The sequence below is a fragment of the Prunus mume genome, linkage group LG2 (genome assembly GCF_029339155.1).
Source record: "Prunus mume cultivar Tortuosa linkage group LG2, ASM2933915v1, whole genome shotgun sequence".
Taxonomy (NCBI): domain Eukaryota; kingdom Viridiplantae; phylum Streptophyta; class Magnoliopsida; order Rosales; family Rosaceae; genus Prunus; species Prunus mume.
Genome location: NC_142699.1, coordinates 23,114,762 through 23,142,737, shown reverse-complemented (window position 1 = coordinate 23,142,737; position 27,976 = coordinate 23,114,762). Strand labels below are relative to the sequence as shown.

Here is a 27,976-nt window from a genome sequence, read left to right as displayed (position 1 = left end):
TTCAAGCAAAAAAATCCAAAAAACCAAGGGATACTTGAGCAAAACACCCTTCAAACCAGTGTACGTACTCATTTCTTTCCCTCATCAGACCTAGCCTTAGAAGAGGGGAGAAAAGAAGGAAGAAAGATGGCTAAAAATGGAGATTCTCCACTAAGGCATCTGCGGGAAAGGGGCCTTGAGCTCCCAAAAATCCTTGATTTTATACAAATGGGCAGAGGAAATTTCACCAAAATAGGATGATTGAAGGGATGAGGGGAGAAAGGAAGGGAAAGACTTGGCCAAATTAGATAGAAACCATTAGGGTTTCTTGGAAAAGATAGCTTCCAACGCCTATAAAATGACGCATTTCCTACCCATCATCCCAACACACATATAGAGAGCAAGCTTCATCTCTCATCTCTGAAACTCTGCAATTTTGTGCTACATTCTCCATTCTCTCCCATTTTCCCTCTTTTGTCAAGTTGCTGGAAGAACACCTAAGACACCCATTTCTTTCTCTCCCTCTTTTCTCAGCCAAACCTTCTTGCAAACCTTTCTTTTCTTACCTTAACACTCCATTTTCCCCTAAGAATGCATAATTTTCTCTTCGGTGCTGAACTCGTGTCAATTTTGCTTCCATGCCACAAGTCTCTCATGCCAAGCTAGAAAATTTATCTATAAGCTGTTGTCATTTTTGTTGGTGAAGGTAACCAAGGTATTTCCTAAGGCTTCTCTATCCTTTCGAAGCATTTTTGGGGCTTGATCTTTGAACTCAGGCTCAAGGGGCAATTTCATCCAAATAGAAAATTAATATTAAATTTCTCACAGTGACTCCTATCCAAGTTGGCAGCTACTACGGGCCTAGGCTGCAACAAGGCCTATCCAAAATCACTAAAAAACGACTAATTTGTGCAAAAGTGATTATGAGAGGATTAAAAAATCACGTATATGGAGAACCAAGTGATTATTGATCTATTCAAAATCACTCCCCTAACAAACTGAATATATATATATATATATATATATTAATCAAAAAAGCTAAATAGTTAAACACAATAAACTTATTTGAAGCGAAATGTTTAATAAGATGTCAAAATATCCCGAAGGCCATCAAAAAGAAAATTAACATTGGAGATACCATTTTTTGTTGTTGTTGTATTCATTGGAGATACTCTAAATTTTGAAGAAGAGGAATGCTAGCAAGCTTCTCTCTAACCTTCTCTTTGGACCTTCTCCATTTTTTACTTGACATGTGTCATTCTCCTTACACTTAAAACATTGTCATTAATATATTATGCAAACTAACTTTTGCTTTTCAAGTTTAACCTTATTAAATGTATTCAATTTATCCAAACAAATTTCACAACTTTCTTACCATCTTATTAAATTTTTTTTAACGTCAATTATTTTTTTTAAGAAAATTTTTGCTTTTAAAAAAAGAGGAAATGTCTTTTTTTTTTTATTAAAAAAAAAATCTAAACTTGACGTTAAAAAAAACAAAGGACATTTCCTCTTTTTTTAAAAAGCAGACATTTTCTTAAATAAAAAAAAATTGTCATTAAAAAAATATATATATGGTAAGAAAGTTGTGAATTTTGTTTGGATAAATTGAATACAATTAATAAAGGTAAATCTGGAAAGTAAAAGTTAGCTTGTATAATATATTAATGACATTGTTTTAAGTGTAAGGAGAATGACATATGTCAGTTAAAAGAAGAAGGTCCAAAAGAAAGGTTAGAGAGAAGGTTGTTAGCATTCTCCTTTGAAGAATTCAGATATATTCAAATTTAACTGAGATGAAAATTAAAAACAAACCTTATGGTCACAATTAATTTGACTTGAAATATTCTCTTGTAATGAGAAAGCAAAAGAAAACTAACAGGAATAGGGCACTGGCAGGCAGACACATCCTTTCACTTGAGCTCATGTGGAGAAACAAAATGCAAGCAACTCATTGTCACCTTCAAGTTTAGCCAAGTCCTCTTCCTTCATGTTAATGTATGCTTCTATTCCACCACCAGACTTGGCGTCCATGAAAACAACCAAGTTATTTCAAGGGGAAATACCACAAAATACCATCAAGGCACTTCTCCAGACACCATCCTGGACATTTTGGGAATACCATCTATAAATACATACTTATTGGCCTTACGATTTTTTCTCAGTTTTTCTTTTCTCTCTCAGCTCTCTCTCTCTCTCTCTCTCTCGTACAAAGTCCATTGTCGAGAACCAAAATCTGGGCAGATTTGTCCCTTCAGTCATGAATGGAAGCTATCAGAAAGCAAGCGACCAGGCTTCGCGAACGGGTCGCTAGGCAACAACAGGTGCTTTCATACCAATCCTAATTCCACCAGATCCAATTTCATTTAATCGCTTTCAGTATCTGCACTCTATTCTGATTCCGTATTTGATATTTCTTATTTTGACCAATTTCCCCTTGATTTAGCTCGACTTTCTTTTCCCTTGTCCTGTTTATTCTCTTGGTGAAATTTGCAATCTTGTTCTGCCTGTAATGCTTTATTTTCGTTGGGTTTGTGATTTTCAATCCAACTCAATGCATTTGCTTTTCAAAGTCATAAACTTTTTTATGAATTTTGTTGATTGACATTTGATGTGCAACCCAAAGGAGAGGCGATATTAATTGTATTCTTGCGCGTTAATTGGTAAATTGCTCGGAGAACATTCTTGGAATCTGTTTATGGAAGATTGCAAATAGAATACATGGATAGAACAAAGAAATATATTTGTTGGTCCATAATGCCTTAAAAAATTAGAGCCTACAGTGTGTGTTATGGATACAGAAATTAGAGCCTACAGTGTGTGTTATGGATACAGGTCAGGCTTGTTCATCCAATGAAAAGTAAATGTTGCTATTAAGTATTACATAGATATGCTCCCTTAAAAGAAATGGACAATCAGTTAGATTAAGGTATAGTTTCACTCAAAAAATTCAAAAGAAATTAGCCATTTGAGAAGTTTTGCCAACAAATGTGTTGAGAGATTTCAATTTCTGCTGTAACTTTGTTCTCCATGTCACATTTTCTGTTCCTGTAGTCATATTCATATACATGCCTTGTAAAGTATATGGTACATCTTCAACTGCATCCCATCAAGTTGAAGCTCCTATTTAAAGGATTTGATGTTGTGGGTATTTGGTTTACTCACCTGTTTTGGTTCATATTCTTGTGAAATTGAATTTTTAAAGATCCTTAATTAGATTTTTTTTCTCTCTCTTTTCATATGTCAGGAGGACTTCAATGAATTCAGTTAAACTGATAAGGTCTCTAGTCTGAAAAACATAGTTGGTTATTTACTGTGAATAAGTTGTGTATCTGCTATTGATGTAATTTTGTATTCCCTTTTGTCCATTTTAAAAGAACTCTTTGCCAATGTTGAAGGTGAAACCAGAAGAACCAAGTATTCTAAAAGTTGCTGTTATACATTATACAAATGTTCTTTGGTTGAGTCTTTTTAATAAGGGTAGGATTTTGAAGGTGGACATTTTTATGTTTTTTGCCTTCATGCTTGTAAGAGTTTCTGAAAATGCTGAAGAACAGAGTGGGTATTACAGTAAGATGCCTTAAGTTATTTAAGATTTGACAAGTACATGTCAAAGGTTCTCTGACGAAATGGCAGTTCTGTTTTCTTGAATCGAATTCTCTGTTTTCGTTTTTCAAATACTCTGTTTGTGTTTGGATCTAGATTGGTTTGTGTTTCAGTAGATTTGAAATCCAGTAGATTTAAAAGTAAAACTATTATCCATTTCTCACTTGCTTTCGGTTAATCAATATAGGGAAGCTATGAAAATATGCTGGCAAGAAGAGATGCTGGAGTAAAGGTTTGTTCCATAAGCAATGCTCATTTGACATGTCTACAAGAAGTTAGCAGTTGGTACCTTTATGTTACAGAGTAAAACGAAAATGCAGTTAGTTTGATCTTCTCTGCCCAATTTCGTATTAGTACTACGAGTTTCTTATTTTTCTTATAGAAAATAAAATGGCACTGGTTTCTTTTGCCATCTCATTCTGACAATGCTAATTATGTTGAAGCAGGGAGGTATTGGTAGAGGTTATATGGTTTCATATTCTGTTGTAGTTTGGTGAACTTCTATCCTTGGGCATTCACTTGTTTGACAATTTCTGCAGGTGCTGGTATTGGCTGCCAGTTGTTTTGTGTGACCCCCTTTGATAACTCTTTCTATTCCAAGAACATTGCTTTGTCAAAAACCTTTTGCAATGCGATACAAGCAAAGTAATTTAACAGTACGTTATTTTATTTTGGTTGAGCTTCAATTTTGCATTCATTTGTATTTGGTATGTGCGATGTACATCTGAACTTGACATTCTTATTTTTGCCGCATTTTCAAGAGACAAGCTTGCAAGTTATGGTATTATGATATTATTATATCATTTTTTTGCCTTCTAGGCTTCTAGCATTACGATAATCTCTCTCTGTCTCTGCATGTCCAGCATTGCACCTACTTTATAACAAATCTAAAAAACTTATGGTTATATTCTTCAACAAAAAAATATTTTCTTGTAGGTGAAGTCATTGCTTGCAGTTGGCTTGTGCTTAGTAGCGTGCGATAGTCTTCTTAAGTTGCCTGAGAAGTGGAACTTATTTGGGCTTTGAAATTCAAATTTGTTTTTTTATTTATTGCTTGTTTATTTCCATTTTATTGTCATTCTATTGCCATTTTATTGCTTGCTCATTGCCATTTTATTGCTTCGTGGTGGACAGTTAACTTCACTTTTAATGATGGTGAACTCTCTTCTCTCTTAATATATTTTTTCACTATTAACTTCACTTTGATACGGAGATTATATTTGTAAACTAAATCTACTACATCAAATGGAAACTCTCATTCAGCAAACACATGATGATGCCAACTCTCATTCAATTTAAAGACGTGCAAGTGGATTTTCCTTGACATTACCAATTGGGGAGCTAAGCAACGCCGTGAACTCTTTGTTATGTTCGAACTTGGCCATGTCCTCCTCTTTGAAGCTGAAATAAGACTCAATTCCATCACCATTTCTGGTGTCCATGAAGACTATTTGATTACTGATACGCATAGCAGTCATGCTTACCCATGTAGGCCTTCCCCAACCAAAATCTGCATCGTACACAGGAAACTTGCATACACTAGAAAAAGTCAATGTGACCAGCTCTCCTTTTGCAGCCTTCTCCGTTCTTTTCTTCATGAAATCCAGATGTTGTTGATACCCCTCTTGGAATTTCCTCATATAATTACTGTCAATCTTCTCAATTTCCTCTATAACCTGTCTCACCGATCCATGAGGCTTCTCACTTGTAGGCAGAGTTGGAGTTGCCATGGCAGCCCTGTAATAATTTCCGAAAGTATGATGAGGCAGAGGTGGCTTGAACCTTGAACGAAGATCCATGATATAAACAACTGCGTACAACGTTTGAGGTCTTTCCCTAGGCCTTGACAAAACAAAGATGTCCCATAAAGAAGCAGACAAGGCCTCAACTTTTGATGGCCGTTTTCGGGTTTTTGAGATCTTGATGCTCTGTTCATATTTTGATCTCAAAGCCTCAACCTTTGACACATCAAACACAAACTTCTTGGTTTTGATCTCATGCCTGTTGGTGATAGGAAACCCTAAATACCCATCCATATTTCTTGGTGGGAAAATTGAAGCTGCAGAAAAATCTGGACCCACTATAGAACTTTTGTTCCCCGGTCCACAATTAGAAGCAGCTGCCCAATTGTTCACAAATGTAAAACATGAGAGGCCGTCTGCAATTCTGTGTGAGATGCATAACCCAACAGCAATTCCTCCACATTCAAACACATTGAGCTGGACACCAAGGGCTGTTTCTGTGACTTCATCCAGCTTGAATGGCAGCAGTTTGTGGAGCTCAGAGAGGCAGGGGTTGGTGATGACATCAGAGAGCAGATGGGTTTTGACTTTAACTTCAGAAAATGGGATGCCTTGGTCTTTGCAGTGAACAAAAAGGTTGTTTTTGACTCTCCCAGCAAAAGGGTAGTATTGGGTCAAGACTCTGGATAGAGAAGTCTTGAGGAGGTTGGAGATTTGAGTGATGGTTGTGGAGCCATTGAATTCATAGAAGTAGAGAAAAGGAACATAGGCATGGGGTGCCAATTGATCAAGAAAGGAGAGCTGGTGGTGGTGGAGATGGTGAGGGGTTGGAGAAGATGGTTTGATTGTCTCTTTGGTGATTACTTCAACTTCAATCTTCATCCTGATCTTCTTTGCTAGAGAACTTTTGATCGATCCGTTTTGCTATTGCTAATTAAATTATGCAAAGTTGGAATCCTTCGAATCCTTCACAGATAATCACTTTCTTTTTTCCCATTTTAATATTTTTTGAATAAGGTATTGCATTTCTCGGTGGAATAAAATAATCCAACTTGGTGTAAATGTTTGTTTGTTTTGAGAAAACTTGGGTGGAATTTTTGTTTGTGTTGATTGTGGCATATGCGATTGGGACTCTATATTTATGTAAAGAAACCAATGATCATGCGAATTCCAACCAAAAATATCATAAACTAATGACCATAACAAAATAATTACATTAAACTATATTAAAACAAGGTAGTATTGTAGGAAGGTGGATACGAATGACCATGCCTCGTATGTATGAATAATTGCTCTTAACTATTAAAATGAAATGTTTAACAAAATATCAAAGTACATCGGAGACCCCAAGAAAGAAATTTGACATCTTACACATATTTATTAGAGAACACACAATATTTTATCCAAATTTTGACAAATAATTAAAACAAACCTTATAGTCACAATTATTTTGACTTCAAATATTCCCTACTAATTCATATACTCATTCACAACACAAGAAGATAATAACACACATCACCTGAGCCCATGTGGAGAAACAAATGCAAGGAACTCATTGTCACCTTCAAGTTTAGCCAAGTCCTCTTCCTTCATGTTAATATATGCTTCTATTCCACCACCAGACTTGGCGTCCATGAAAACAACCAAGTTATTGAAAGTGAGGGGAGGTGAGCCAACCCAAGTGGGTTTTCCCCACCCAAAATCAGCTTCATACAGAGGAAATCTACACAGACTAGTGAAGCTCAGCGTCACCATCTCTCCCTTGAAGAAGTTCTCAGAGCTCTGTTTGATGAAATCCAAGTGCTCACTGCCCTGCTGCAGTTTGCTGACGAAGTGTTTGTCGATTTGTCTCACGTGGTCCCTCACCTGCCTCACGAGGCCATAGCACTCCTCCCCTGTTTGCAGCGATGGGATTGTCATCGCAATTCTGTAGAGATTTCCAAATGAGTGTTCAGGCAGAGGAGGGTCAGTTCTTGTACGTAGGTTCACTGTATGAACAATGGCATACAGCCTCTCGGGTGCCGGTTCTGACTTCACTTGAGTGCTTGCCACAACGCGGCTCCATATTAAGGCTGACAAAGCTTCCACACGAGAAGGGGGTTTTTGGTAGCTTTCTAAGCTTTGGCTGTAATTATCAATACTATATTTTGCTTTAAGAGCCTCTATCTTTGAAGCATCAAAGATAAATCTCTTTGTTACAACATTCTGCTTTGTGATACCAGTCCTTGGATTAAACCCGGATATGTTTCTTGGTGGGAAGAGTGTGGCTGATACAAATTGGGGGCACACTATATGTTCATCTTGTTGTCTGGCAATGGCTGCCCAACTTTTGATGAACATGAAAACTGACAAAGCATCTGCAATCTTGTGGGAAACGCAAGCACCAAGAGCTATGCCACCACAGTCAAAGATGTTGAGTTGGACACCAAGGGAAAGATCAGCAACTTCATGTACTTGAAATGGAATGAATTTGTTGAGTTCACTTGGAATTGGGTTTTGGATGACATGAGAGAGTTGACAATTAACTCGAGTTTCCAAGTATGGTATGCCCTCATCATTGCAATCAATGAACGAGTTGCCATGGGCTCGTCCGGCTAGTGGGTAGAATAGAGTTAAGACATCGGAGAGGGATTTCTTGAGCTGATTGGATATATCAACAATATTGAATTTTGTATCGGGCTCTGAGGAATAGAATATGACCAAAGGATTATGGACCGGGGGAGATATCTGGTCAAGAAAGGAGAGGTGGTATGTGCGAAGGTGATCAGGAGTTGGTGAAGATGGTTTGATAATCTCTTTGGAGATTACTTCAACTTCAACCTTCATGATCGTCTGCTTAAGTTCAAAAAAACCTTGGTAACAAAACAATGAGGGTATATTTGGCCGTGATTGTGATTGTCTCTGGTTTTGTGTTGCTCTTCAAGGAGACTTATATAGAGCTAGAGCAACTGCATGCTAAGGGGACAGGTAATTTTAGAAAATTAACTTATATATTGTCTCATGGTTGCAGCAAAAACATAATTGGCTCATGGGAATGACATTATTTCCACGACACCATGCTATGTTTTGTTTAACTTAAAGCATGTTGAATTACAGGAATCATGATCCGATACTTGTGGAACATAACATCACACCAGGTTTGTTCATTTTCTTAAGCATCATTAAAGTCTTTACCTTTTTGTTTTCTTAATCTGAGGATTAGCTTGCATGTTTTTTCCAGTGATATTATGATAGTGATTTTGGATGGTATAGTCTGTGTGTTGAAGTGTCTTGTTATCTTTAGTCCAACATGGTTTTTCTTGCAGAAATGCATATATGTTGCGTGTGAAGTAAAGGTAAAGAAATTCAGAACATATACACATTTGCATATCCATGCATTTAGACCACTATTTACACTATAATAACACAAGAAAATGTGGCGTAGTTAGCCACTTTGGGCCCCAAGAGCTCTTGATTGTTTGATGCTGGCCTTTTTTATTTGTTGATGAGTGTTTGTGCTTTGAACTTTCTATTTTTCATAGTAGCAGGAAAATTTGACTTGCTTTTATTTGTGGGTTTTCCCCTACAACAGTTAATAAACATGATTTATTTTATTTGTTGTAATTGTGGTATTAGAAATGTTTAACGATAAGATATCACCTTCAAATTTTGTACCAAATCACACATTCATAGAAGAATCTTCTTCTTTTTTTTTGGTCGAAAGCGAGATTAGATCAAAATGAACTCAAATAATTGAGTTCACACAAAATGCAATACAAAGAGACATAGAGCCCACTACAAATAAAACTAACAAAATGCGTAGAGTACACATAAAGCATAAAGCCCACATAGAGGCCAAGAGCCCACATAACGATAAAAAGTCCACAAAAGGCAAAAGCCCACAAAGCACAACACAACATTAGGAAACCCTAACACCATTAATAGATATGTGCTGCACAATCCTACAGTCACAAGCCGCACCACCATAGCAAGTCGACAACCACCAAAGAGAAACCAGTAACCAACAGAAAATGGTGGTGAGCAACCCAAGGTACACCTAGTAGGAGTAGCGCTACCGTAATCCAAGTGATAAGTGCGATTTGCACTTTAAGGGCATTCCAAACTCCATCAGTTCCACCAAGGAGCCGATGATAGTGGTTAAGACCAACTGATGTGACGCCGCCTCCAACAATGAGGAGAGAAAATGCATTGTGGAAACTTGTAAAGGGCACCAGAAAAATAAAACCGAAGCCTTCACGACCTAAAAGATGAAACAAATTAAAATTAAATAAAATGAAAAAAGGAAACTAAAAAAGAAGAAAAAAAGGAACTGGCTCTTCAAAAACAGAGCAGCAACCTGAAAATGGAGGATTTTTTTTTTTTGGGGGGGGGAGATGAGAGAGAGAGGAGAAGGTAGGGAAAAGGGGGGTGAAGGAGAAAATCAGAAAGAAGGAGAGGAGAAAAAAAGAATAGAAAGCAAAAGCAAAAAAACAGAAGAAAAAAAACGTGGAGGTAGAGATCTGGAAAAGAGAATAGAAAAGGAAGGAGAGGAGGGGGACGAAGGAGAGAGGGGGAGAGGGAACCAGAGAAGAAAGAAAGGGGGAGAAGAGGGAGAAAAAGCCAAAAAAAGAAAACAGAAAAAAGAACCAAAAGGAGGGAGGAGAAGGGGGAAAGGGAGGAAAGGAGTAACAAGGAGGCAAGAAGGGGAGGGGAGAAGGGTCGGTGACCACTTCCCCTCCTGGCGGCGCTAGAAGAGGGGGGGGCTAGGGTTGGGAGCTTTTTTTCGTAGCCTTTCTGCCATTCTTGCTTCATAGAAGAATCATAGTTCACCCATAACAGACGCATTTTCCTTACAGTTCAGCAACCACTTAGAGAAACACAAGCCAAGAACTCGGTATCACATTCAAATTTAGCCATCACTTCCTCCTCCAAACTAATGTATGCCTCAATTCCATCAGCCTCTTTGGTGTCCATGAAAACCACCAGGTTCTTGAATGTCAATGGCGGTGAGCTCACCCACACAGGCCTCCCCCAACCAAAATCATTATCATACACAGGAAATCTGCAAAAACTACTGAAGCTAAATGTATCCACCTCTCCTCTGATAACATTATCACTACTTTCTTGGAGAACACTCAAGTGCTCATTGCCCTGTTGTAGTCTTTTGATATAGTCATTGTTGATCTTGTTTATTTCTTCTCGCACCTTGGTGATCACTGCGCCATAATTGCATTCTTCCCCACTACTTAATAAGAATGGAGCTGTCATGGCACCACGGTAAAGATTTCCGAAACAATGTTGTGGCAGTGGTGGATCAAACCTCGGTCGCAGGTTCACAGAATGAAGCACTATGTAGTGCTTCTCATCATGTCCTGCATCATCCTTTGTAGTGGCCACAAATCGACTCCATATGAAAGCAGATAAGGCCTCAACGCGTGAGGGTCCTTTTTCGTTTTCCAAACTCAAAGCTCGAGAGTTAAAACCTGAACTGTCCTCCCCTTTATATTTGGTTTTGAGACTCTCAATCTTAGAGGTATCAAACACAAACCTCTTTGTTACTCTGTTCCTTGTGATGCCAATGCCTGCATCATATCCAATATTGAACTCCTTTGGAGGGAAGAGTGCTGCTGAAACAAACTCTGGACGTTCTATTCGTGGTTGATCTCCCAGGGCTGTGGCAGCCCAAGTTTTACTGAACATGAAATGAGACAATCCATCTGCAATCTTGTGAGAAATACATTGACCAATAGCAAATCCTCCGCATTCAAATATGTTGAGCTGAACCCCTAGAGCAAGTTCATTGGCAATATTGTCTAGCTCCAATGGGATGAACTTCTTGAGTTCATCAGGAATTGGATTGTTGAGAAAATCAGAAAGTGAGCACTTGACTTGTGCTTCAACATAGGGAGCGCCCTCATCATTGCAATCAACAAAATGGTTTTGTTTGAAGACTCGACCGGCTAGCGGGTAGAAAAGGGTTAACACGTCGGCCAAGGACTTTTTGAGATGGCCGGATATTTCAGTGATTTTGGGCTGTGTCTGGCCATTGAATTCATAAAAGAGGACAAAAGGGTTATAGACTGGGGGAGCTAGTTGATCAAGAAAAGAGAGCTGCAAATAGCGAAGATGGTCAGGGGTTGGAGATGATGGCTTGATAATCTCCTTGGAGATCACTTCAACCTCAACCTTCATCTTAATTCTCTCTCTCCTATTTGATCAGAATTTGTTTTGATTGTGCAGTGCAGGGACGGAATTTGAAAAGAAAGACAGAAGTGGTTTGTTCAATTATTATTAGGAGGTCAAAGTTGGATTGCTGTCAATTGTGTGATGTTGAAGGGATGGGGATATGATGACATTATTTGGATTTCCACTTCATAGCAGCCACAGGGAAAGTGGTATATATTATTAACGTTCAAAGTCTAGGCATTTTCACACACTATATAATAGCAGGGGAAGGTTTATATATAGACATATTAGCATTCAAAGTCTAAGTTTTCCTACTTTCAACCCAAAAAAAAAAAAGTCTTTCATTAACGTTATCTTAAATAAACAGTAATACAGCAACCTTATCTTAAAATTAAATTTTATTATATCACCTCTTTAAATAAATAACTAAAAGTTTATTGGATCAGCCAAATTTATTGTTACAACCCTAATTGTTTTGTACCCACTTGAGATAATTTAATAGATTAATTTCATAATACGTATGGACAGTTGCAATAGTACAAATCGATATAAAAAACGAATATTTCCTGTGCCTCTTTAGTGTCAACCTAAAATAGAAGGTTCTTGAAGGTCCCTCCCATGCGGGTCTCTCCCCAACCAAAATCATTATAATACAGAGGAAATCTGCAATAACTTTAATGTAACCACCTCCTCCTTCCGTAAAACTACAAGCAATTTGTTGATGAAACTAGTAGTGACTATTTGATCAAGTAATAACACTACTTTGTCGAATTAATACCAACATAGGGAAATTAATTATCTTAATTTTGCGCTCGAATCAATTGAAGATACATAGGCAACGAACTCTTTCAAATTTAGCCATGACTTCCTCCTCAAGTTAGGAGCATTCGCAATTGTTACCAAGTTGACAGCTAGAACTAAACTGTAGTTTCACAGCATTCGCAATATTTTTTTTAAATGATTGAATAAAATAAAATGAATAAATTTAATTACTTAACAGTTTAGTTCAATTTATTGATGTGATTAAACAAATTAATTATTTTATTCTTTAAATAACTTTTTTGAGCCATCCAATTTCAGCAAACCATTCCATCTAAATGACAAACTAGCAATTAATCCTTAGAGTTAAGATTTATATTGATAAATTATGTTTTAATAATTTACACAAGAAGTTGCAGAGCATATCACATTAATCTAGCCAATTTGTGGGCGTGGAGAGAAAGTTTCATTTGCAGTGGTGCAGTTCAATAATGCTCGTACAATCTAAATTAAAAAGCAATATTTTTTTTAATATGATTGATATAGAAGATACAAATTTGAATGATGAATGTTAAGTTACATAGTAAGAACTTAAAGATAAAATTATGAGTGGTTTCAAATGAGATCTTTAAAAGTTCATAGAGGACCAAAATTTTAAATATATATATATATAATTAATAACAAAATTTTATTTGGTTGGTGACAATATTATGTTAACACTTTTTTCTGAAGAAATAGAAGTTGAGATTAAATGAGAGCACCTCTTTTTCAGGTTATTGTAAAAGTAAAGTTGTCCATGTGTAAGAGAGAGCCTGTAGAGTTATTATGGTGTGCTAGCTTATTGAAATGAATTTCATTTCATAATTCATTTTATTGACCTCTAAAAGGAATTATTGATCATTGAAATGAAATATTAATCTCTAAATTGAATTATTGATCACTGAAATGAACTGAATTCTACCACTGCAAGTCAAAAGTTCAATTTATTGAAATAAAATTCAAATGAACCTCACCATTGTAGATGCTCTAATACATGCTTGTATTGTTCCATCATCCTCTTTGGTGTCCATGAAAACTACAGGGTCCTTGTAGGTCAGTCCCCCAACCAAAATCATTATCAATTTAGGGCTTTTTTTTGGTTCGTCAGACTATACTGATAAATTTTTGTCGAATAGTATTAATATGTTATGGAGAGGACTAACTATTTATCCATAGAATTATAAGGCCTTTGGTGTTGTTCCGAATAAATAATCTGACTAAGTTATACTTTGTTTAGTGCTCCGTCAGACTATCTTTGTTTTAATTGTTTGGAAAGATCCATATGACCTTTGTTTTTTTTTTCTTTTGTTTTTTCCAAGATATAAAAGATAAGATTACATGAACTAATAACGCATTTGTTGTTGTTTGGCCGCGTCTCCCACCTCCCAAACCTTTTATCTAATGTTTTAGTTTGCTTTCGTTGTCCCATTATGTTTGTACTTCTCTGTAACTATATATTTTTTTTTGGGTATGACGTCTTTGCCTTTTCCCTGAATTGAAATCCTAGTTTCTGAACCCCAAAAAAAAAAAAAAAAAAAAAAACCAATGCAATGACATGGATATTGAAGAAAAACTCATAACCTAATTTTCACAATAAATTAATACATATAAAGAAAGATAAGATGAAAATAGAAGAAGAGAAAAGAAGCAAGAAGAAACATATTGGAGAGACTATGAGAGAGAGGGAGAGATGAATATGTTATTATTTGAAAGGTTTTTAAATTTTAACGTTTTATTATCTGTTTTTGGTTGTATAGGAGTTACAAATTGTTTAATTTTCAGTTTTTATTTTATATTCATTGCTTTAATTTCCTAGCTAAATGTGTCTGGAGGTTACAAGTGTTGTATGCCTATGGAGTTTATAACAAATGACATGACCGGTTATATCTAAAAGTTATGAATATGAATTTTATAGAAAAGGAAAATACAATTTAAAAAAAAAAAAAAAACCAATGCAATGACATGGATATTGAAGAAAAACTCATAACCTAATTTTCACAATAAATTAATACATATAAAGAAAGATAAGATGAAAATAGAAGAAGAGAAAAGAAGCAAGAAGAAACATATTGGAGAGACTATGAGAGAGAGGGAGAGATGAATATGTTATTATTTGAAAGGTTTTTAAATTTTAACGTTTTATTATCTGTTTTTGGCTGTTTCTCTTATTTATTATAGGAGTTACAAATTGTTTAATTTTCAGTTTTTATTTTCTATTCATTGCTTTAATTTCCTAGCTAAATGTGTCTGGAGGTTACAAGTGTTGTATGCCTATACAAGGCCACTCCATCCTTCACATTTGAAACATACCACAATCAATTTTTCTATTCTCATACTTTCATATATTCTTTACTTTCCATATTATTTGTTAGCAACGGTTCTATGGCTTAGAGATTTTTATTCGACTGTGAACGTGCTCATAGCGAGCCTTAAGCATGCATATTGGGGTCGTATCTATGAGTCTTGTAGACCGTCATTACCTGAACGTAGGGAGGCTACAAAGGCTTTAGAACAACGTATTTGACATGCTTTCACTATACCAGGCTTGCTTTCTTACTCTTGAATTATTTTATTTATTTATTTGTTTCGTTATTTTTACTTTACTATTAAAGCTTTATTTTATATATTATTTATATCTAAAAGTTATGAATATGAATTTTATAGAAAAGGAAAATACAATTTTTAATTACAAGAGTTTTACATAAAAGGAAAAACACAATTTTTAATAACATAATATCTAGAGAAGAAGAATAACATGTGGAGAAGATAGCAAAGAAGAACCCTATGGAGAATTTACATAATCTCAATTACTAATCCTTTACAAGACGATGAAAAGAGCGTACAAAGCCTGTTTTCTTTTTCCGTAGTCTTATAATTAAGCTTGTATTATCTAAACCGGTGTGTTTGGGTTGTATAGTTAGTCAGGTAAGGATAATATTAAAAGCCCAATCCATTTAATATAGTCATGTAATTAAATAATACAAGTTGACACCAAACAACTGACATAGATTATCATATTCATAGTCTAATATAGTATACCAAACATGCTCTTATTGTATAATGAAAATCTACAATAACTACTAAAGCTAAATGGAACCACCTCCCCCTGACCAAAATCATTATCATATAGTGCAATTAATAATATAGCTTTTCCCAAATAAACTGATTATAACATGACATTTTATTACACAAGCCACGTTAAATAGAAATTCACAAAAGTCAAGCCAGAAAAATAATAAAGCAAGGATCCTGCAATTACATCCAAAACTAAGTATTCCTTTAATCACACAATGAAATAAGATCATTATGGCAATCCTCAACGTTTTAAACCATATAGGGATTTAATAGGAACAAAATGTTTGAATACAGATAAGTCATAGGGATAATAGGAAAAAAAATAAAATTTGAACACAAGGTATGTGAATTTTCAAAGCCTTACAAGATTTTTTATTATTATTATAAAGAAAAGTGATAATTATATTCATAAATTACGTATAAAGACCATCATCCACAAGGGTCGGTACCAATACTCACAAAGGATTAATACAAAAATAACAATTCAATATTTATCAGGAAGAGAAGTTCGTTGGGACAAATCAATTTGTCGGGAAAGAACAACCGGGTTGTTGGTACATTTTAAGTAGATGTTCTTCAACATGTTCTTTTTAAGGATAATACGCAATTGGTCTTCATATGTATATGTTTTTTGTTTTTCGAGTTCAGTTTCTAATGCATTTTAATCTCTAATTCTTATTAATGGTTATGTATCTCTCCGGAGTATGCCAGGCGGCCTCATTTTTCCTTTAGTTTTTGTTTTTTCGTTGAGCTCACTTTTCCTTTTCATTTTTTTGTTACTTGAAGAGTATGTGGTGCAATTAACCATTAACAGACTATTATTTTTTCTTCTCCACGCTATTTTGGATTCGTTTATTTCTAAATAGACAATAATCTTTCAATTTTCCCCCATTTTCCCATGTCAACTTGCATGGGTACCTTAGTTTCATGCGAGTGCTTGCATAATCGATTTGTATAGTATGTACTTTTATTGATTAAATTCTATTTTATCCATATATTAAATAAATATTATCAAAGAAAGAATTTAAAATTTTAACTGTAAAGTTCAATTACAAGGACCTAAAACTAAGAGAGGTGTATCCAATTCTAACTTTTAATAACTTTTAATGAGTTTTAAAATTTGAAGGTATTCAATTGTGACTTTTAAATAGTCTTCAAAAGTTTAGTTGTATTCAATTGTGAGTTTTAAAGAGTAGTTAAAAGTTTTGAGGTATCCAAAATGTTAATGACTTTTAAAAACTTTGTTAAATAAATGACTTTTCAATGCTTTTAAAGCTAATTCTTACTACCAATACCCAAAGTCTTGCTAATTTACACCAGACTTTATGAAAGCATTGGGAAGCAAAGAAGATAGAAACAAAACATCTCCAATTCTTTCTTCCCTCATTATATCAAGCAGCAAGCAGAGAGATCTTTTTTCTTCATGGTTAGGTCTCCAATTCGGTATCCCATTTTGTCATCCACTTCCTTCAGGTTAGTAACAAATCTTGAATGTTTTTCTTCTCTTCTCATCCACACATTTTACTTTCCCTCTGTTGATGAATATTTCTTCTATTCTTTTCCTCATGCTTGCATCCTGAAGCTTATCAATATTTCATCACAAAACTATGTTCGCATATAAATATTTTATTATATTGATTTTCTCATATGCTATGTTTACATACAATATTTTATTATATTATGTTTTTCCCCTAAACCCATTAATTTATTATTTAGGTACTGTTTCTTTACCCATAATTCGTTCGGTGGATAATTTTTTCATATAATATTCTCAATTTGATTACATCTCACGTATTGGGCTAGGAGAATAGCTTGAATACAGACTCTTGTAATCTGACCATTTCTATTGATTTGTGAGGGTTTATGAAATATTATTAATGATTGAGTACTATATATTTCTTTATTCACCGTAATTGAAATGAATCATGGCTAAGCTCACTAAAAAAAATGAATCATGGCTAAGCTTTTTTTATTTTTTTATTTTTTATACTGAATCATGGCTAGTTGAACGCCAATTATTTCCTTATGGTACATTTTCAAATGTATTTATTTTTATCATTTTCTAATGTTAAGGAGTACTATTCTTTGCTTTTGCGTAATTGTATCCAATTGTTTTTTATATATATTTTTTATTTTTTGTTCCATGTATGCCGACTAGTTAATTCAACATATCAAAAGATAAATGCTATTCGTAAAATAAATATAAAAATAAGTATTTAAAAGTCTATAAAACTCTATGACAAAAGTATATGAAAGTTTGTCACTTAACTTTATAAAGTATGTAAAAGTCATTAAAGAATCTATCAATTCTAGGAAAGTCACTCACTTAAAAAAGTCTTTAAAACCCCCTAAAACCCCAATAATAAAAAACTTCGGAGCACTTTGTAGTCTGGTAAGAATTCCAAGATGATCCATTAACACTGAATGGAAGCTTTAGATTGCACATAACTTGGCCAGACAATCTACAAAGTTTTTTCCTGGAAAGCAATCACCACGTCACTACTGTAAAGGTTAGTAGCATTGGGAAGCACAGGTTCCTCAAACACCAGAGGCTTCCACCCTTGAACAACTGCATTCTGAAAAATGCTTGAACTGTTGGGGTTTTGGTCAAACGATGTTAACCTATCCATCAAAGTCTGAGGAAACAAATTTTAGTCAACGTTCATTAGGTGATCGAGAGGCAAACTTGTTGGTAGGAAATTAGTTTTGATGATTGACTTCTTTTTTTCCTCTATTCATGGCTCTACTTACATTTTGTCATCATCTAAGATACATACAAGGCAAAGAAACCTGCAACTTGAAAAATAGCAAGTTATACCCAATCTTTTGCTATATAAACCCAAAAACATAAATAAATAATTGCATACTATTATCAATAATTGATATCAGATGATTAAGAGTTTTTATTCACCTTTTTCTCAGCCTTATCAAACCTTATCTTGTAATAAGAGTTTTTAAAATTTAAAATTTATTATGGAAAGAAGACCTCAATTTTATTGTGGAGAGAAGACCTCAATTGTGGTTAATGAATCTTCACTGTAAACGATTCTGATAATATCATAACGATGTAGATTTGTGAATCACAACTAAAGTGAACATGGAAGTGCAAGACCGATTTTTATTTCCTTAGCTTCCCCAAACATATAGTTACACAGAGAAATTTATTACAGTTACATAAGGAAATTTCTAACACAAACATATAGTTACACAGAGAAATTTATTTCCTTAGCTTAGGAGCACCCGACCGGATGGAGCAACATAGGAGAGCAACTCGCTATCACATTCAAACTTAGCCATGACTTCCTCCTCCAAACTAACATAAGCCTCTATTCCACCACCCTCTTTGGTGTCCATGAAAAGCACAATGTTCTTGTAGGTGAGTGCTGGTGAGCCGACCCATGTAGGCCTCCCCCAACCAAAATCATTGTCATAAAGAGGAAATCTACAATAGCTACTAAAGCTAAGTAATTTAGCCATCTCTCCTCTCTTAAAACTATCAGCTTGTTTTTTCATCACACCTAAATGCTCATCACCTTGCTTTTGTAATTTCTTTACGTACTCATTGTCTATGTTGTCTATTGCTTCTCGTACCACTGGGATCACCACGCCGTGACCACATTCTTCATCGCTACCACCACTACTTGGAATTTGCAGTGGAGCTGTAATGGCCAAACGAAAAAGATTCCCAAAAAAACTTTGAGGCAATGGTGGATCAAACCTCGGCCGCAAGTTCACAGCATGTATCACCCTGTACAACTTATTCAAGGTACTATCCTTTGTAACCGCAACAAACCGACTCCATAAGAAAGTGGATAAGGTTTCCACACGTGTTGGGCGTTTCTTCATATTGTGCATACTTTGTTCATATCTTTCTCGGAGGTTCTCTATTTGAGAGGCAGCAAACACAAACCGCTTTGTTACTCCATCCTTTGTGATGCCAACGCTACCATCAAATCCAATATTAAACTCCTTTGGTGGGAAGAGTGTGGATGAGACAAACTCCGGAGGGTTTATGTTGGCTTGGTCTCCACGAGCAATGGCTGCCCAAATTTTGCTAAACATGAAATACGACAACCCATCAGCAATCTTGTGAGAAATGCATTGACCAATTGCAAAGCCTCCACATTGAAATATGTTGAGTTGGACCCCTAGGGGCAATGAATTGGTAATATCATCAAGTTCAAAGGGCATGAACTTGTTAAGCTCACCAGGGATAGGGTTGCTGAGAACATCAGAAAGTGTGCAATCTAGTACTCGAGCTTCGACGAAAGGGATGCCCTCGTCATTGCAATGTATGAACTGGTTGTTCTTGATGCGTCCGGCTAGAGGGTAGAAAAGGTTTAAGACCTCGCATAATGAGTTCTTGAGGTGGTTGGATATTTCAGTGCTGTTGGGTTGTGTCTTGGCATTGTGTTCATAAAAGAGGAGCAAAGGGTTGTAGACTTGGGGAGCTATTTGATCAAGAAAGGAGAATTGGTAGTGGCGAAGATGGTCAGGGGTTGGAGAAGATGGTTTGATAATCTCTTTGGAGATTACTTCAACTTCAACCTTCATGATCTTCTGCTTAAGTTCAAGTACCTTGGTAACAAAACAATGAGGGTATGTTTATCTGTGATTGTATGTGGTTTGTGTTGCTCTTCAAGGAGACTTATATAGAGCTAAAGTAACTCCATGTGCTAAAGGGACTCCTAGTAGCTCCTAATAATTTAATGTTGCTTTAATTTATGCATAGTTAAAAAAATTCATTAATGCTAACTATTTTTTTTATAAAGATTGACTAATCATATTGAATTAAAAAATAATTAACTATAGTATTTATGACTCCCTAAACTAGGGAGTATGATTAAACCCTAGCTTCCTATCTCCCAAAACACCCTCCTAGAGCCGTTTCACTTTGAGGGGAGAGGAAGCCATTGTTCTTTCTCCCGTCTCCCCTATTCTCTTCCTCCCTCTCTTCTCCCCTCATTTTCAAAGACAAAAGGTTTTCCCTATTTGTCTTTGTTTTGTTATATGATTTTCCTCCAACCATCACAGGCGGCTGCGTTTCGGTGTCAGGTCTCCATCACTATCATTTTTGCAGTTTCTTTATATTCGGAATAAGTCACAGAGACTATTTAGGTTCTCTGTGTAGTTTTCACATCTCCTTTTGTGAGAGCTTTTCACCTATCTTTTTGTGAGAGTTTTTCACATCTCCTTTGTGAGAGTTTTTCTTCTCTCCTCTGTGAGAGCTTTTTTCATCTCTCCTTTATGAGAGCTTTTTTCATCTCTCCTTTATGAGAGCTTTTCATCTCTCCTTTGTGAGAGCTTTTCATCTCTCCTTTGTGAGAGATTTTCATCTATCCTTTGTGAGAGTTTTATTTATATTGTTATGACTTGATTTTTTCAAGCTTTATATCTTTTTGATTACTCTTAGTTGGCAATCTTAATTGGGATACTTATGCCAGAGTTTCTTCGATCTTGCATGATCGTTAGTGGAAGCACACTAGATTGTTTTAATTTTGATGTTAGACCTCTTTATTATTATAATGGTATTTCGTGGCTAGTGACTTTTTTGGCTGAATTATGAATGCAATCCTAGAATTAAAAAAAAAAAAAAAAAAAAACTAGAGAGTATGATTGGAGTTCAAATTTTATAAAGCGCTCGTAAAATAACTTTTTTGTGTTTTTAGCCAAATTTTAACTAAAGAATAGTGAGTATGATTGTAGATGCTCTTAGTTGTTGTTTCTTTTTGGGGTTTCCCCACTCATATTTCATAAATAAATAAAACTTTAATGAATTAGCCATACCTAGTAAATCAAATATATTTTCAAGCTTGAATTAATGTGTAGCTAGCCCATTTATGTGTAATATTGGACTTATCTCATTGACATTATATTCATGACTTTTGAATAGGACTTATCTCATTGGCATTATATTCATGACTTATCTCATTTATGTGTAGCTACTCCTCTGGCCCAAAAAATTTGAATCCTTGACGTTCTCTGTATATTCATGGGCCATAATTGACATTAACACGGTTGAAAATTTTCCATCTCTCTTTTAAAATACTTGAAAATTGATTAGATATTTCTAGCTGGCTATAGCTGATTGATTCAAGGCAGCATTCAATTTAGTTGTTAATGGTTTTATCACCAACTACTAAAGTTAGGTCTTATATGGATAGCAAAGGCAAGTTAACTTCAAAGTCCAAATCCAAACAATTAATAGCAATACTTACTTGCATAAAACACAGAAATATATAGTCAATATACCAAAACAGATCAAACTTAGCAGTCATGTCTAATCTGTATTGACCCAAACAGACCTAATCTGTCATCTCAAACTTAGCAATCCCATTGCTTAAAAGAAATGTGAGCACGTGATGATAAAAAGTTAAAAAGTTATTATCTTTCCCATATTATTAAAACTAATCTGTATTAATGAATTCACATGATTATGAAGCAAACACATTGGTAATGTGTATGTAAATACCTGAGGATGAGCTAAATATGAATTGATATAAAGTTTAAATAACTATGTATATGGGCTGAAATACAATTTACGTTTCAATGTGGAGTTAATACCTGAATATGAGGTAAATTCGAATTAAGCACATGTAATACCTACAACATAGGTTGAGAAGCAAATTGATATGCAATACATAGGATACCTAGAACATAGGTCAAAAGCATACAACCGTGTCCTTCGAGTATACATATAAAGTGAAACATAAAAGAGCCAAAATCGTAAACAAACAAGCATCTTACCTTTCTTACCTATTAAATAGATCTTTTAAATTTGTTACAATGTGGTTCCATCGTTAGGATTTTCGTTAGATATCCCCGTTAGTTGCTTAAATATTATATGAATATTTTCTTACAACTAAATATAAAAAAGAAAAAATGTAGGACTCATAAATGCCATGTAGGCAACTAACGGGAACATATGATAGAAACTCTAACCGTAGAACCACATTGTAAAACTTTTTAAAAGACCGGGGTATGTGATTGTAAAAATTGAGAAGATAGGGACTAACATATCTTAAGGATGTAACCACAAGATACTAAACACTCTCATTAACCCAAAAATAACTACCTAGTCTCCCCATACTAATAACACCATTCCCAGCCCTGTCTAAGTAAGACTGAAGCCCAATCTAAATTTTCTGAAACTTTTCCCTACCTATATAACCAAGACCAATCTTCTAAGAGAGAGAAGAAAAAAAAAAAAAAAAAAACAGCCACTCCACCCACCCAATCTAGTTTTATCTTCCCAAGAGTGACACAAGAGGAAAAGGGTTTTTTTTTATATAAAAAAAAAATCACAAATGGTCCATGATGTTCACGAAATTATCACCTTTAGTCATTTATGTTTTTTTTTTTTTTTTGTGACATAGTTGGTCCTTAATGTTACTACGCATATATCAAATTGGTCCCTCCATAAAAAATTCTCATATGTGGAGCCCACACATCCAATGATATAGAGCAATGTGACTTTAAATAATAATATAAAGATGAGCTAAGATGAATTACACACATGACAACTAATGATGACTAGACATGCATATTTGACTAATCATACATGACAACACTATAATGCATGCAATGCAATGTTTAATTTTTACCTTCATTCTTGACTTCATTTGAGCCATGACAAGGTTGATATCAACTTCTGTAATCATCTTGAATGCAAACTTATACTACCCTAAATTCCTTGAACTTGGATAATTTCATATAAGATTACAAGTTTGTCAAGAAAAGCTTTAGCTAAACAAAACCTAACAACTAGTTAGTTTTGGGAAAACTCATATAAAAAGATAGCAAACACATAAATTAGTATGAGACCACTGACTACACACACCACTACCTACCTAGGCCAGTAAGGCCATCTCCAACCATAGGCTATATCCCAAAAATAATGCGAAACTCATCTCCAGTCATGGGCTAAACAAAATTTAGCCCTCCAACCGGGCCACATTTAGCCTAGCTTTGGCCTAGGCCAAATTTTTTGTGGGCCCCATGCATGTGCTTTTGAAGAAGATAAATTATCAAGTGTGGGTAAGAGCACAAATCATCTCGTGCAAATGCATATCCAACAGCCAACAATAAAAGCGTTGACGTCATCGATATATTTTTAAATGTTTTCAATTTGTGTTGTTTAAGAAAATTTTATAAAAAATTATTGGTCATGACCATTGGAGGTTAGACCATTTAAACCCAATCATTTTTTTTTAATTATAAATGTGGTCACCTTTTTAAATGTGTTCAATTCATAAAAAAATTAAAAAAAATTACTAGTCATGACCGTTGGAAGTTAGACCATTGAAACCAAGGGCGGAGCCAATGAAGGCTCACAGTGGTCAAGTGAACCTTCTCATGTTTCATATTTTATCTTTTTACATGTTCATATTTGATTTTTTTAATATAATATTTTTAAAATTTGACCATTCTCACTATCTTATCTTTTGAAAACACTACAAAAGTATAATGTTGAGTTACAGAAGATGAAAACTTTTGTCTCACATCACTAACTTGCGCTACTTACCTTTGTAAATATTTTTTTTATTTGTAATAACTTAATAATTATTAACCTAATTACCAAAAACTAAAATCTAACATAATCTTACCCCCCAAAAAAAAAACTCAGACAATTCAAATTGAAGATCAACAGCCTTTGTAAATATTTGGGAATGATACATAAATTAATACAAAGGATTTTTTTTATTAGATGAATATTTTTATTTTGTTTCATTTGATGTTGACCCCTCTTGATAGATTTTTTGGCTCCACCATTGATTGAAACCCATCCTTTTTCCTATTTCTTTTTTTAATAAATATGGTCACCTTTTTAAATATTTTCAAGTGTTATTAAAAAAAATTATAAAAAATTATTTGTCATGAAATATTGTCTTTAAATAGTAGTTTAATTAAATTAAACAATACATAGTTGTGGAATGTATGAGTGTTGTATCATAGTTTTTCTCAAAATAATAAAATATGAAGGACCCTAAAATATAGCTCTACATGGCTGAAGATGAAAAAATTTAGCCCTACACTATTCTTTAGAAAATTAATATTTTAGAGGGCTAAATATTTAGCCTTGGACTACACTTAACCCTATGACTAGAGATGGCCTAATAAAAAAACGATGAGTTCATGCATGACGCTTGACAAAAGTCAATTATTGAAAATATACTCAAAGAATTAATTAATGAATTAGTGATGTCCCTTCTGAATAATTAATGAAGGAGGAGCAACTGCACGTGGTTTGAAAATCTCTTTGGAGCCATGTCCCTTCTTAATTAATGAATTAGCCATGTCCAACATGTTTTTTCTTGAATGGTGTAGTCACTGTGTTGAAGTGTCTCATTTTAAGCAAACAATAGAATACATATATGATTAGTATCTTTAGTCCAACATGTCATATGCCACATCATTCAATTCAATTCAATTTTTTTAGTAAACCATTTTAATTCATTTTACTTTAATATGTTTATTTCTCAAAACGCTACTACTGCTCATCCTTCTCCATCCTTCAGCACCAGAACCCTCCATTGCCGCCCAATATCACATCAATTTATAGTCATCATCACCAGCATAGTGGCCCTTTGATCTGATTTTAGTAAATGAAAAATTTCATAAAAGAGTAGATTTGATGTTCTTAAAAGATTCAAGTTTTTTTTTTTCCTTAAAAGAGTAGATTCAGTCAAAGAACATGGAGGCCTTTCAACCCAAACCAAGGGCATAACCTCCTCACCAAAAAAATAATATGAACTTGTTTCACTTATGACTAGTTTGGCATTGCTGTGTCTTTGTGAAAATAATCGCTATCAGATTTGCTGTGAGAGAAATCAGCTATGAGAGAAAGCATTTTGACATTTAGAAAACTTTTTGTTAAAAGTGTTGTTGGTACTGATTCACACATAATCAGAAAATGATTGCCGCATAATCATTAAACCCAACGCCTCTTCGAAACGATTCTGCATAATCGAGAAAATGAAAGCACCTCATTAGTTGCTTTTCCTTATAGCTTTCTCTCACAATAATTTTATCATAGTTTATCAAATAGGCTGGATGACAGGACCCGACCCAAATTCACTTTGGAATCTGAGCGAACCACTGCATGTCCGACACTGCAGTGCAGGCATAAATGACCAATTGCCCTTCTAACTAGAAACCAAATTTTCTTTAAGTTTGACTTGCCAAAAATTAGAGTCTCCTTTAAATTGTTCGTTTCCCAAAATTTTCCACCTATCAAACAAGCTTATATATATTATATATATATATATATATACACAACCTAATCGTTCAGCATGCATCAACATAAAATTCCAACAAACCAACATCAGAACTAAATGGCCTCATGCCTCTTTGATTCAAATAAATGTTCTGCCAACAAAAACTATTCCAAACTTTTGAAACAACATGAATACACTAATAGATTTCAAACTAATTTAACTAAACAGCTTTTCCAATCCTTTGGTCTCGTGGATGCACCTAGTAACTCTAGGTTACCTACGTACCCTTATAAAGGGATCAAGCCATACGTAGTTCTTTCTCTTTTTATACTACACTTATGTATCTCATCAATTGTTATTGTCCATTATGATTGCAAATCAATCCAAGTTCTCATGTCAGCGATATGCTCAATAACATTCACATGCTATACTCGTACAGATATTAAACATGCATATTTATATTTATATCATATTTCACTCATTTACATAAATCATTAAATCAGTTAAAGCATTGAAAAATCAATATTTCACTTCCACTTGGGTGTACCCATTATATAACCGTCAATTCCCACAGTATACCGTCAATCCTTCCTGTCAAATTTGTGACACATTCTCGCAGGTCTCGGTAACACAAAGTGGACCCGAGCCGCAATCCTCGCAGGATTCAGGGGACATTTAGTCAACCTAATCCGCATTCCTCGCTTTGCAAGGTTCGGATATCCATAAGACTCGTGGGGCAACTGTCAAACGGACTGACATAACTAAAGACAACCATTTATTTTGAAGGCAACATTTATTCCAAAGGCAACATTTAATCCAAAGGCAACATGGGTACCTATGGTTGTTTTAAAACATTTCCTGGAAAATCATAAAAACTATTTTTCATCCATCCTTAAATTCTGTTGCCATTATCCTTCCTACTTTCCAAGCCATGCTCAACTTAAATATAAACAGAATATAATAAAAAATATTCAAAATCAAACAATCATGCTTGGAAAGTAAAGTTCATAATAACTCATAAAATCATTTATAAAACAAAAGTCCACTCATTGGACTTCCTCTAATTCATAAATCAATTTATGTATTACTGGCTTAGATTAATATATATATATATATGTAATTAAAATAAAGATGAAAATAAAAATAAAACAAACAACCGTCGAAGACACTTTTAACCTTTCCATCGAAACTCACATAAAACCCAATTATAATTACATATATATATATATATAAGGATTTGTAATTAACTTATTACAGATAAGTAAGAAAATTAGAAAATTATTAAAATAACACTGACTACGTAAATTGAAACATATATTTTCCTCTTTTACTTATAAAACAAACTCATCACTTAAGAAATTAATTGTGAACTGTATAAAATCCTTAAGAAACCTCTCCACCTCAACGTACCTCCATCCATATTCCGTCAATTCCATTAACATTCCATCAATTCCAATAACATTCTATCAATTCCAATATTATTCCGTCAATTCCATCCTCACAGGCCTCGGAAACACAAAGTTAATTGAGCTGCATTCCTCACAGTCCTCAGGGGACCACAGTAGTATATCCAAAGCCATACAGAATAGTCAAAAGGAAAGGGTACCATTTGTCACGACCCGACTCCCCTAGCACGATATTGTCCGCTTTGAGCCCCCATCTCTGCCCTCACGGTTTTGTTTCTTGGAGCTCACGAGCAACTTCCCAGTGGGTCACCCATCCTGGGATTGCTCTAGCCTCCAACTCGCTTAACTTCGGAGTTCCTAAGAATCCGAAGCCGTGAGCTCCCAAAAGGCCTCGTGCTAGGAAGAGAAGTGCCCACACATTTAAGCACTTCACCTTTCCCTCCCCGGCGATGTGGGATTGCTCACCGTTCTTGTTTCCCCAAGACACGGGTCTTACAATCCACCCCTTGGGGCCCAGCGTCCTCGGCACACTTCCGTCGGGTCGGGCTCGATACCATTTCTCGATTTATCGTGTCATCCTTGCGCAGGCCATGCTAATCTTCTCTGTATCGTTCCAATTTTATACCGGAATACTAATACTTTCTACCGCTCGGCTCTGTAGGGAGCCTCACTCTCTTCGGGATTAAAGGTTACTTATTCAATTTGACAAAGGAAATACACATTGGGTCATTCACTCACTCCCGCGGCCCTCCCCTACGCTTTTTGGGCTACGGGGGGGCCGCCTGAGTGCGTTCGTTCATTCCCAACAACAGCAAAGACAATGTTTTTCTCTGTATATCAAGGACTTAAAGTTGATACTAATCCCCATCTATTCTTGAAGGAACGTTCGGCTCCTGTAGGGGAGCCTCACTCTCTTACGGAGGAGATTCTTCATATTAGGATGCTTTTTCCAGTACCCCTATCTAGATTTACTTAGTAGTTGTAAAGG

General features: G+C 35.0%; 4 protein-coding genes, 1 long non-coding RNA gene and 1 other non-coding gene across 6 annotated transcripts; 1 reads left to right on the top strand and 5 right to left on the bottom strand.

The window, feature by feature from the left end:
• Positions 1 to 1,867: 1,867 nt before the first annotated feature.
• LOC103321946 (uncharacterized) lies at positions 1,868 to 4,785 on the top strand. Its single transcript, XR_513415.3, has 4 exons — positions 1,868 to 2,303; positions 3,773 to 3,817; positions 4,125 to 4,241; positions 4,522 to 4,785. It is a non-coding gene; the product is annotated as an uncharacterized LOC103321946 (long non-coding RNA).
• Positions 4,786 to 4,859: 74 nt separating this feature from the next.
• LOC103322002 (stemmadenine O-acetyltransferase-like) lies at positions 4,860 to 6,293 on the bottom strand. Its single transcript, XM_008223858.3, has one exon. It carries the CDS (start codon positions 6,207 to 6,209, stop codon positions 4,881 to 4,883), a length of 1,329 nt encoding a protein of 442 aa, XP_008222080.3. The 5' UTR covers positions 6,210 to 6,293; the 3' UTR covers positions 4,860 to 4,880.
• Positions 6,294 to 6,605: 312 nt separating this feature from the next.
• On the bottom strand, positions 6,606 to 8,261 carry LOC103321945 (stemmadenine O-acetyltransferase-like). The gene has a single exon (XM_008223796.2). It carries the CDS (start codon positions 8,151 to 8,153, stop codon positions 6,843 to 6,845), a length of 1,311 nt encoding a protein of 436 aa, XP_008222018.2. The 5' UTR covers positions 8,154 to 8,261; the 3' UTR covers positions 6,606 to 6,842.
• Positions 8,262 to 8,971: 710 nt separating this feature from the next.
• Positions 8,972 to 11,630, bottom strand: LOC103321944 (stemmadenine O-acetyltransferase-like). Its single transcript, XM_008223795.3, has 2 exons — positions 9,664 to 11,630; positions 8,972 to 9,567 (listed from the first exon to the last, which is right to left on the bottom strand). The coding sequence occupies exon 1, from the start codon at positions 11,496 to 11,498 to the stop codon at positions 10,164 to 10,166; it is 1,335 nt and encodes a 444-aa protein (XP_008222017.2). The 5' UTR covers positions 11,499 to 11,630; the 3' UTR covers positions 8,972 to 9,567; positions 9,664 to 10,163.
• Positions 11,631 to 18,483: 6,853 nt separating this feature from the next.
• LOC103321943 (stemmadenine O-acetyltransferase-like) lies at positions 18,484 to 19,969 on the bottom strand. Its single transcript, XM_089046538.1, has one exon. The coding sequence runs from the start codon at positions 19,917 to 19,919 to the stop codon at positions 18,591 to 18,593; it is 1,329 nt and encodes a 442-aa protein (XP_088902664.1). The 5' UTR covers positions 19,920 to 19,969; the 3' UTR covers positions 18,484 to 18,590.
• Positions 19,970 to 27,530: 7,561 nt separating this feature from the next.
• On the bottom strand, positions 27,531 to 27,631 carry LOC148919852 (U6 spliceosomal RNA). The gene has a single exon (XR_016124864.1). It is a non-coding gene; the product is annotated as a U6 spliceosomal RNA (small nuclear RNA).
• Positions 27,632 to 27,976: the final 345 nt, after the last annotated feature.

What these genes read in the sequence shown, in the direction of transcription:
- LOC103322002 (XM_008223858.3), bottom strand. Translation starts at nt 6,209, where the DNA reads ATGAAGATTGAAGTTGAAGTAATCACCAAAGAGACAATCAAACCATCT.
- LOC103321945 (XM_008223796.2), bottom strand. Translation starts at nt 8,153, where the DNA reads ATGAAGGTTGAAGTTGAAGTAATCTCCAAAGAGATTATCAAACCATCT.
- LOC103321944 (XM_008223795.3), bottom strand. Translation starts at nt 11,498, where the DNA reads ATGAAGGTTGAGGTTGAAGTGATCTCCAAGGAGATTATCAAGCCATCA.
- LOC103321943 (XM_089046538.1), bottom strand. Translation starts at nt 19,919, where the DNA reads ATGAAGGTTGAAGTTGAAGTAATCTCCAAAGAGATTATCAAACCATCT.